Raw genomic sequence first — 10,606 nt, forward strand, 5'->3', positions numbered from 1 at the left:
TATTTTATATGTTTATTCACACACACACACCTTTTCCCTGACAGGGAAATTAGAACAGTTAAAAACATAATGGGGGAGGGAACAATCATTTAAAATAATAATAATAATAATAATAATAGAATTAAAACTATATATGCATGTGTGGATTCCTACCACTTATATGTAGCCCTTTGAGAACCAGAGAAGGTCCCAGCGCAGCTCTTAAGAATTAGACTTACGCCACTTAACGATTTGTTGCTATTTTCCAGTGAGGTTCAGTCACATACCGGAAAATTCAGGTTGCTCAGTTAAAGTTGATTTGGAGGTCTTGTGCAACAACACACACACACACACCCAAATACATGCACAATTCAGACTTTATGTGATAGCAAAGAGACAGTTAAATGTGCAGGAAACTGTCAGATGACATTTGCTGGATGTAACATTGTGTAATCTCTCTACAAACAAATCAGGATGAGTGCCCCATTTTATCTGTTTTGCAATACAGATTAAAAATAAAGCAAATATAGTCTAATCTTAGCGCTCATCTCGCTTTACTGTCCGAGGGAGCCGACGTTTGTCCGCAGGTAGTTTTTCCGGGTCATGTGGCGAAACCAGAGCAGCGCACAGAAACACCATTTACCTTCCCACCTATTTATCTACTTGCACTTTGACATGCTTTCGAACTGCAAGGTTGGCAGGAGCTGGGACCGAGCAACGGGAGCTCACCCCATCACAGGAATTTGAACCTCCGACCTTCCGATCAGCAAGCCCAAGAGGCTCAGTGGTTTAGACCACAGTGCCACCCGCGTCCCTAAATGCGTCCCTAGCACCTTAGAGACCAACTAAGTTTGTTCTGGGTATAAGCTTTCGTGTGCATGCACACTTCTTCAAATACACTGAAACCGAAGTAACCAGTGGGAGGGTGGGGTGGGGTTTTTCTCAGAAGGATAGTAGGAGATGGGTGGTTTTTATTTATTTCAACTGCGTCAGACCAACACGGCTACCTACCTGAATCATGTTATCACTAGAAAGCATTCCAGATCCCCCTTTGTCCCAGAACACCCAGTGAGCCTTAAAAGTAGGAGAGCAAAGGGCTCAGAGACAGGTGGCCCTAAGCGACAACTGTAAGGTGGGTGGTGCTGTGGAGGAAGGAGGAAGGAGGAGAGAAGGTGGGTGGAGCAACACCATTACTCCAAGAGGCTGCATTTCTAAACCTCTCTCTGTGAATATTGAATAAACAACATTGTTAAGAACTTTCCTTGTCTTATACATTCCTGGCAACCTACTGTGGGGGGTTGGATCCTCTGAACCCACTCTGTTCCAATATCCTTATGTCTTAGACATCCTCGCTTCTTGAGGAATTATTCACAAGCTTATTCACAAGCTTAGTTATATCAGTTTATTCAAGAGCCACTTTGATCAAATTGATAGTACTTGGATCTCTGAAAATTTTAGACCTAACCATAATTCTCAATATGTACAGTTTTGTGAGCTCCATTCTGAATCTGGCCACCCAGATTCAGGTTTCCCATGTCAGTCCTGGTGGACTGTTGCAGCCCCAAATAACAGAAATTATATGCAAGTCAAATATTAGGGTATTTTTTTGATATTTTATCTTCATTTAACAGTCGTCGCATCTCCATGCATTAAAAAAATTGCTTCAAACAATAAAGACCTGTAAGCCTAAATATGCCCTCAAAGACCACATCAATTTTTTTTAAAAAAAGTCTATTAAAACAAACACAATTGCTCCAAATTGTTTTAGGCCAATGTCCAGCATTGCAAATTATTATTATTATTATTATTAGTCACCCGTCTGACTGGGTTGCCCCAGCTACTCTGGGTAGCTTCCAACAAAATATTAAAAATACAATAAACATCAAACATTAAATTTAGGGTTCCTTCAAATGTCTTCTAAAAGTCCAATAGTTGTTTATTTCCTGGACGTTTGATGGGAGGGTGGAACAGGGCAGGCATCACTATCAAGAAGGCCCTCTGTCTAGTTCCCTATAACATCACTTCTCTCAGTGAGGGCGCTGCTGGACCTCAGTGTCTGAGTTGAACAATGTGGGTGGGCCAAGGCCATTTAGGGCTTTAAAGGTCAGCACCAGCACTTTGAATTGTGCTTGGAAACGTACTGGGAGCCAATGTAGATCCTTTAGGAATGGTATTATATGGTCCTGGTGGCCGCTCCCAGTCACCAGTCTAGCTGCCGCATCCTGGATTAGTGGTAGTTTCTGAGTCACCTTCAAAGGTAGCCCCACGTGGAGTGCATTGCAGTATTCCAAGTGGGAGATAACCAGAGCATGTACTACTCTGGCAAGAGTCTTATTGTTTTCCAATCTGGCATTCAATTCCTTGGTTCATCGATTATTCATTTATTCATTAGCCAACCTTCACCCTAAGGTCCCAGGACGGGTTACAGAATTAAAAAACAGTATTTAAAACAATTTAAAGCAATGCTGTAACAAACAATCTAACAATGCTCACCTAATGGCAAGTAGATAACCCTGTACACAGTATATTCATGTATCATTGTATAAAGCATATCAGTTCCTGAGTTACAATGAAGTCAGAAATCAGTGTCTCATGATTTTTCAAGAAGAGAAGCATGATGCTGATGGAATATTCCAGAAAGTGAGCAAGCTGCAGTTTTCCATCTAATGATGTAAACAACTTCCTCTTTTTGATTGTAAGCATTTTTGTGCAGGTGAAAAATCAGTAAAAAGTACTATTCCTACCATTAAACATAGCATATAAATGAAAAAGAAAGGACTATAGGCGATTGTTGACATTACAGTACATGACTTTAAGAACTTGCCTCAAAATTCCAGTGATGATGAGGCTGATGACATCACAAAATCTCCCTTTGTTATTGAGTCTTTCAGACTCAGTTTTGGCACATTTAGAAATAGTTGTAGATATAGAAGTAGGGCAATGGCAGAGAGGAATTATGAGGGCTTTTTTCCATCAGGCCACTCAGAAATGTAACTAAACTCTCAAGCCAGTTTCCATAAATTCTTCCTTCCTTTCTAAGGCCAAACTATCTCCTGCATCTGTTAATCTTTTCCCCTCATCATGGATCCAAGAAAAGTTCACAGTGACACACATGACCAGGTCAAGCCTTACTTGAACTTAGCTAATTGTGAAGATCGACTCTTCCTTCGGGAATCATTAGAAAACATAAATAATTCCTTACCACAAACAACAAACAACATTTGTGCAGGTGAGGCTGGTGATAAGCTTCTGAAAGATCCAAGCAAGGAGAACAATTCTAAGACTTGTAGTGAGGAAACGGAACCATGTCGGAAGAACATCCACGAACTGGGATGCAATAGCCTGAAAGTAACTGAAGAGATGAGGAATCAAATCAATGAAAAGTGTAAGGAGGCTTTTGAAGTCCTAGCTAAAGGTGAACTTCAGAAAGCAGTTCATTTGTTCACTGAAGCCATTGAGTTGAATCCACACATTCCTAGTTCCTACATTAACCGGGCCAATATCTTTATGCAGTTGCAGGAGGCACAGGCTGCCGTTAAAGACTGTGACATAGCCATTGAACTGAATCCCAAATCAGCAGAGTCATTCAGACTGCGAGGGAAAGCATTCCAGAATTTGGGGCGTTGGGAAGAGGCAGCCTGTGATCTTGCTTTAGCTTCTAGACTTGCGTATGAAGAAGAAGCCAATGCTGTGGTAAGAAGATTGAAGTTAGGGTTTCAAAGGATTTCTGAGACACGTGCAAAGTATGCCTTAAGATACAAGGAATCTGAGTTACTGGAGCAGGTTAAGAATGTAGAAGCAACTTCAAAGGATGATGCAGAAGATCAGACAGAGAAAGATTTTAGCACACCATTGGAGAATGAAACAGCAAATGGCAAACTAGATCATGAGGACGAGTTCCAATACATGCTAAATGAAAATGTGGAGACAGTTGAGATGTGGAAGCAAACCAATGAAAAAAAAGAAGAAGCCTTTGATGCAGTGGAGAAAGGTGAACTGCAAAGAGCCATTGAGCTGTTCACTGAAGCTATTGAATTAAACCCCCGGTGTGCCAACTTGTATGTGTGCCGAGCCAGTACCTTTCTAAAGCTGCGTATGCCACATGCTGCCATAAGCGACTGCAATCAAGCTATAAAAATAAACCCTGATGCAGCATTACCATATAAGTGGCGTGGGGGGGCATTTCATCTGTTAGGATACTTGCAGGAGGCTGCTAAAGATCTTTCTTTGGCCTGTCAGTTGGATTATGATGAAAATACATATGCCATGTTGAAGGAGGTAGAAGCAGAGACCCAGTCATTCACTCAATGTTGGAGAAAGCATGAAGAAAAATGTAATACAGAATCGTTTACGGAAAAGATGGAAATGATGAAAGACACCCTTGTGGGCCCAGAGAGTACACAGGCAAAGTTTCCATTGAAAACACCAAAACACCAAGAAGAACAAGCAAGGAGTAAACTCTCCAAAGAAAAGGAAGTTCCATATGATCATGCCCAAGAACATGAACCATTTATTCTTTTTCCAGAGGAACAATGCAAAGCCTATCCTCTGTATGCTGCAGAAGAGGAAAAAGGTCAACTCATAGCACATGAAAAATACGAAATATCTGAAGTTCAGGAACTACAGATTCAGAAGGGAACTAAGTGTGATCTTGAATGCATTAAATCAGAGAGTGAGGAGAGCGAATTGGAAATTGATACTGAAGAGGTGATTGAACCAGATGAAGATGTTCCTCAAGAGATGGGAGATGAAAACTTGAAAGTAACAGATGAAATGCGAAAACAGGCCAGCGAAAAGAAAATAGAAGCTATTGATGCAATCAATAAAGGTGAACTTTTTAAAGCTTTAGATCTGTTCACTGAAGCTATTAAGCTAAACCCACACCTTACCATTTTATATGCAAACCGAGCCAAGGTCTATTTGAAGCTTCAGAAACCAAATGCTGCAATTAGGGACTGTGACAAAGCCATACAGATCAACCCTGATTCGGCTCAGCCCTACAAGTGGAGAGGAAGAGCATTGCAACTACTTGGTTACTGGCAGAGGGCTGCTAAAGACCTAGCCTTGGCTTGCCAATTGGATTATGATGAAGAATCCTATGCCATGTTGAAGGAGATACAGCCAAAGGCTCAGAAAATTGCCAAATACTGGCGAAAGCATGAGCGGAAACTTGAGAAAAAGAAGTACAAGGAGCTTCTGGAAAGCCTTCACAAAGTTTATGAGAAGCATGAAAGTATACTAGCAGGGTTAGAAAGTGATGGCAAGGTAGCCACTGAAGATCGGAGAAGGGTTTGGAAGGAAACCATGAAGGAATGGCAGGGAGTCAGACACACCGTCTTGAGGAAACAGGAGGGAATGCCCCAGGAAGAGGTGGGAAGAAGTCTGCAAGAAAGTATATGGATACAATATAGATCTTTTGAAGAGCAGACTGATGAACAAGAAAACTTTCAGCAGAAGCTACTGGAGGAGCAAGAAAGAGTTCAGCACAAGGAAGTAAAATACCAGGGAACAGTCCAGCAGAAAGAGATGGAGGAACAGTTAAGAGCCCTTCAGCAGGAACTTGAGGAAAAGCTTAGAGCTTATCAAGAAGAACTGGATGAAGAGGAGAATTCTCTGAGAAGGTTATTAGAAGAACAGGAAAAATCGCATCAGAAGTTACTTAATCAGCAAGAAAAAGCTTACAAAGTGATCATAGAAGAGCAGGCAAAAGCTCAGCTGCTAGCTCTGGAGGAACTAGAAAGAGCTCAGCAAGCAGCTCTGGAGGAACTGGCAAAAGCTCGACTGACAGCCCTGGGGGAACAGGAAAGAGCTCAGCAACAAGCCCTGGAGGAAGAGGAGAGAGCTCTGAAAGCTCTGGAAACTGCTCATAAGCAAGCACTGGAAGAACAGAAGAAAGTTCATGTGGTTGCCATGGAAGAACAGAAACTGGCACACAAAAAATCTCTAGAAGAAAAGATTATGGCTGAGGCAGCTCTGGAAGAACTCCAGAGAACTCAAAGGAAGTTTCAAGAAGAGCGAGAAATGGCTGAAAAGAAAATAATTGAAGAAAAAGAAAAAGCTCAGAAGACCCTAGAAAAAATAGAAAGTGCTCAAAAGAAGGCTGTGGAAGAACAGGAAAGAGCCCAGAAAGCCCTAGAAGCTCTAGAATTAGCTAATAAACAGGCTCTGGAGCAGCAGAAAAAAGCTCAGATGGCCATCGTGGGAAAAGAGCAAGCACAGAAAAAATCTCTAGAAGAAACAAATATGTCTGAAGCAGCCCCGAAAGAACTATCAAGGGCTGAAAGAAAGGTCCTGGACAATCAGGAAATGAAAGAGAAGAAAGCAATGGAAGAAAGAAGGATGCTTCAGAGAGCCCTAGAAGAATTAGACGTTTCTAAGAAGAAGGCTGTGGAGGAACAAGAAAGAGCTCAGAAAGCTCTGGAAGCTCTGGAAAGATCTCATGAGCAGGCACTGCAGGAACAGGAGCAAGCACAGAAAAAAGCCCTTAAAGAAAAGAAGATGGCTGAGGCAGCTCTAGAAGAACTCTCAAAGGCTCAGAAAAAGATCCAAGAAGAGCAGGAAAGGGCTGAAAAAAAAGCAATGCAAGAAAGACTGACACTTCAGAAAAGACGAGAAGAACTAGAAACTGCTCAAAAGAAGGCATTGAAGGAACAGGAGAGAGCTCAGAAAGCTCAGAAAGCTCTGGAAAGAGCTCATCAGCAGGCACTGGAGGAACAGAAGAAAGCCCAAGTGGCAGCCATGGAAGAGCAGAACCAAGCCCACAAAAAAGCTGTAGAAGAAAAGAAGATGGCTGAGGCAGCCATGGAACAGCTCCTAGAGATTCAGAGAAAAGTCCAAGAAGAGCAAGAAAGGGCTGAGAAAAAAACAGTGGAAGAAAGAGAGGTACTTCAAAAGACCCAAGAAGAATTAGAGTTTGCTAAGAAGGCAGCCCTGGAAGAACAGGAAAGAGCTCAAAAAGCTCTGGAAGCTCTAGAAAGAGCACATCAGCAGACACTGGAGGAACAGAAGAAAGCTCAAGTGGCAGCCATGGAAGAACAGGAATTAGCACAAAAGAAATATCTAGAAGAAAAAAAGATGGCAGAGGAAGCCCTGGAAAAACTCTTGACTAAGGTTCAAAAAGAACAGGAAATGATTGAGAAAAGAGCAATGGCAGAAGAAGAGAGAGCTGAGAAGACTAAAAAAGAATTAGACATTGCTCAGAAGAAGGCCCTTGAGGAGTTGGAGACAACTAGAAAAAAGGCCAGGGAGGACCAGGAAAGAGCCCAGAATGCTCTGGAAGCTCTTGAAAGAGCTCATAAGCAGGCACTGCAGGAACAGGAGCAAGCACAGAAAAAAGCTCTTAAAGAAAAGAAAATGGCTGAGGCAGCTCTAGAAGAACTGTCAAGGGCTCAGAGAAAGATCCAGGAAGAGCAGGAAAGGGCTGGGGAAAAAGCAATGCAAGAAAAAGGAGTTCTTCAGAAGAGCCGAGAGGAATTAGAGATTGCCCAAAAGAAGGCACTGAAGGAACAGGAAAGAGCTCAGAAAGCTCTGGAGGCTTTGGAACGAGCTCATAAGCAGTCATTGGAGGAAAAGAAGAAAGCCCAGGTGGTAGCCATGGAAGAACAAGATCAAGCCCAAAGAAAAGCTCTAGAAGAAAAGAAGAGGGCTGAGGCAGCCATGGAACAACTCCTGAGAGTGCAAAGAAAGTTTCAAGAAGAGCAGGAAATAGCTGAAAAGAAAGCAGTGGAAGAAAAGGAATTACTTCAGAAGGGCCTAGAAGAATTAGAGTTTGCTAAGAAGGCAGCCCTGGAAGAACAGGAAAGAGCTCAAAAAGCTCTGGAAGCTCTAGAAAGAGCACATCAGCAGGCACAGGAGGAACAGAAGAAAGCCCAGGTGGCAGCCATGGAAGAACAGGAATTAGCACAAAAGAAATATCTAGAAGAAAAAAAGATGGCAGAGGAAGCCCTGGAAAAACTCTTGACTAAGGTTAAAAAAGAACAGAAAATGACTGAGAAGAGAGCAATGGCAGAAGAAGAGAGAGCTGAGAAGACTAAAAAAGAATTAGAATTTGCTCAGAAGAAGGCCCTTGAGGACTTGGAGACAGCCAGAAAAAAGGCCAGGGAGGATGAGGAAAAAGCCCAGAATGCTCTGGTAGCTCTTGAAAGAGCTCATAAGCAGGCATTGCAGGAACAGGAGCAAGCACAGAAAAAAGCTCTTAAAGAACAGAAAATGGCTGAGGTAGCTCTAGAAGAACTGTCAAGGGCTCAGAGAAAGATCCAAGAAGAGCAAGAAAGGGCTGAAAAGAAAGCAATGAGAGAAAAAGAGGAAGTTCAGAAGCCCCTAGAAGAATTAGAGATTGCCAAAAAGAAGGCATTGGAGGAGCAGGAGAAAGCGAAAAAAGCTCTAGAAGCTCTGGAAAGAGCTAATCAGCAGGCACTGCAGGAACAGAAGAAAGCCCAGTTGGCAGTCATGGAAGAACAGGAACTAGCACAAAAAAAGTCTCTAGAAGAAAAGAAGAAGGCAGAGGCAGCCCTGGAAGAACTCTTAAGGACTCAGAAGACATTCCAAGAGGAGCAGGAAAAGGCTGAGAAGAAAACAATGAGAGAAAAAGAGGAAGTTCAGAAGCTCTTAAAAGAATTAGACATTGCTCAAAAGAAGGCCCTGGAGGAAAATAAAAGAGCTCAACACAAGGCCTTAGAGGAAAAAAGAATAGCCCAGCAGGCTATGGAAGAGCTGGAGAGAGCACATGCTAAGTCTATAGAGGAACAGCAGAGAGCTCAGATGATGGCCTTTGAAGAACAGCAGAAAACTAAGATGATGCATATTGAACTGGAGGAAACTCGGAACAAAGTGTTGGAGGAACAAGAAAGAGCACAAAAAAGAGCTGTAGAGGAACAAATGAAAGCTCATCATATTATAGAGGAATTGACAAAAGTTCAAAAGTCAGCTCTTGAGGAACAAGAAAGAGCTAAAAAGGCAGCCCTAGCAGAGCAGCAGAGAGCCGAGAAGATGCTTAAGGAGCTGGAGGAAAGACACAGAAAAACCTTGGAAGAACAGGAAATCATACAGAAGAAGGCCCTTGAGCAACAAGAAAGAGCCCATCTTGCAACAGAGGAGTTAGCAAAAGCTCAAAAGTCAGCTCTTGAGGAACAAGAAAGAGCTAGGAAGACAGCCCTAGCAGAGCAGCAGAGAGCCGAGAAGATGTTTAAGGAGCTGGAGGAAAGACAAAGAAAAGAACGGCAAAGAACACAAAAGAGGACTGTTGAGCAACAAGAAAGGGTTCGTCTTGCTATGGAGACATTGGCAAAGGCCCAAAAGTCGGCTCTGGAGGAACAAGAAAGAACCCGGAAGGCAGCCCTAGCAGAGCAGCAGAAAGCTGAAATGTTGCTTAAGGAGCTAGAAGAAAAACAGAGCAAAGAACGGCAAAGAATACAGAGGAAAGCCGTTGAGCAACAACAGAGGGCCCATATTGCCACGGAGGAATTAGCAAAGGGTCGAAAGGCAGCTCTGGAGGAACAAGGGAAGGCTCTAAAGAAGGCCCTGGAAGAACAGAAGACAACTGAAAGGGGCACAGTAGAATTGGAGGGAGCAAAGAAAAAGGCCTTGGAGGAAACAGAAGCACAGAATAAAAATCCATCACAAATTCAGGAACCTGCTTTTAAAAGGATTCATGAGGCGTGCAAGTTCATACAGAAACTGGGTGCTATTGAGCCAGAAGCAGCTCATAGAAAGCTCTGTATTGAGCAAGGAAAGGCTCGCAAGAACCTAGAACAGAGAGAACACCAGCAACCACAGAAGGGCCTGGAACATGACAAGAGTTCACGAAGACCATTTTCAGACTCTGTTTTGGACTTTTTCCAAACAGATTAAATTCCAGAACTCTGATCCTGAATGAGGGTTAGGGAGGGGAAAATATGGACTGAATTTGAAAGTCATCTGCAGGTACTGTGTTAATGAAAGTAAAACTGGGAAGGAAGGAAAAAAGAAGAGAAATGTTTCTATTTTTAAAGTGTCCCCATACACACAATATTTTTTTAAAGGATTAAATCATTCCTGTCCACACAGCAGCACTGGGTCCTCAAACAGATAGTCATGAACTTAAGCATATCTGGCGCCGTCTTAAGTATATCCGGCACCGTGGTGCAAAGATCTCTCTGGCACTGCCCCCCCCCCATTTCCCAGAGTTGTCGACCTTTTGACTGGCGGGGTGGTATGACGTAGGCCCAGGACTCCTGTGATGCAGGGGGCAATAACCAGAGGCGTAGCAAGGCCACCCCACCCTAGTGGACTCCAGGGAAGCTTACCAGATGCCACATAGCTGCTCAGAAAAGGAGGGGTGTTTTCTTTCTTCCTGCCTCTCAGCATCCTGTCCAGGTCCTCCACACCAGGCGTCAGCAAACTTTTTCAGCAGGGGGCCGGTCCACTGTCCCTCAGACCTTGTGGGGGGCCAGACTATATTGGGGGGGGGGTTGAACAAATTCCTATGCTCCACAAATAACCCAGAGGTGCATTTTAAATACAGTGGTACCTCAGTTTATGAACACAATTGGTTCCAGAAGTCTGTTCATAAACTGAAGCGAACTTTCCCATTGAAAGTAATGGAAAGTGAATTAACCTGTTCCAGATGGGTCCACGGCATTCGTAAACC

The 10,606-nt window shown here is 43.1% G+C and overlaps 1 protein-coding gene across 1 annotated transcript; it reads left to right on the top strand.

The window, feature by feature from the left end:
- The first annotated feature begins 3,060 nt into the window (after window positions 1-3,060).
- LOC118077672 (uncharacterized) lies at window positions 3,061-9,850 on the top strand. Its single transcript, XM_088653847.1, has one exon. It carries the CDS (start codon window positions 3,061-3,063, stop codon window positions 9,826-9,828), a length of 6,768 nt encoding a protein of 2,255 aa, XP_088509973.1. The 3' UTR covers window positions 9,829-9,850.
- Window positions 9,851-10,606: the final 756 nt, after the last annotated feature.

This window comes from Zootoca vivipara, chromosome 11, assembly GCF_965207765.1.
Source record: "Zootoca vivipara chromosome 11, rZooViv2.hap1.1, whole genome shotgun sequence".
Taxonomy (NCBI): domain Eukaryota; kingdom Metazoa; phylum Chordata; class Lepidosauria; order Squamata; family Lacertidae; genus Zootoca; species Zootoca vivipara.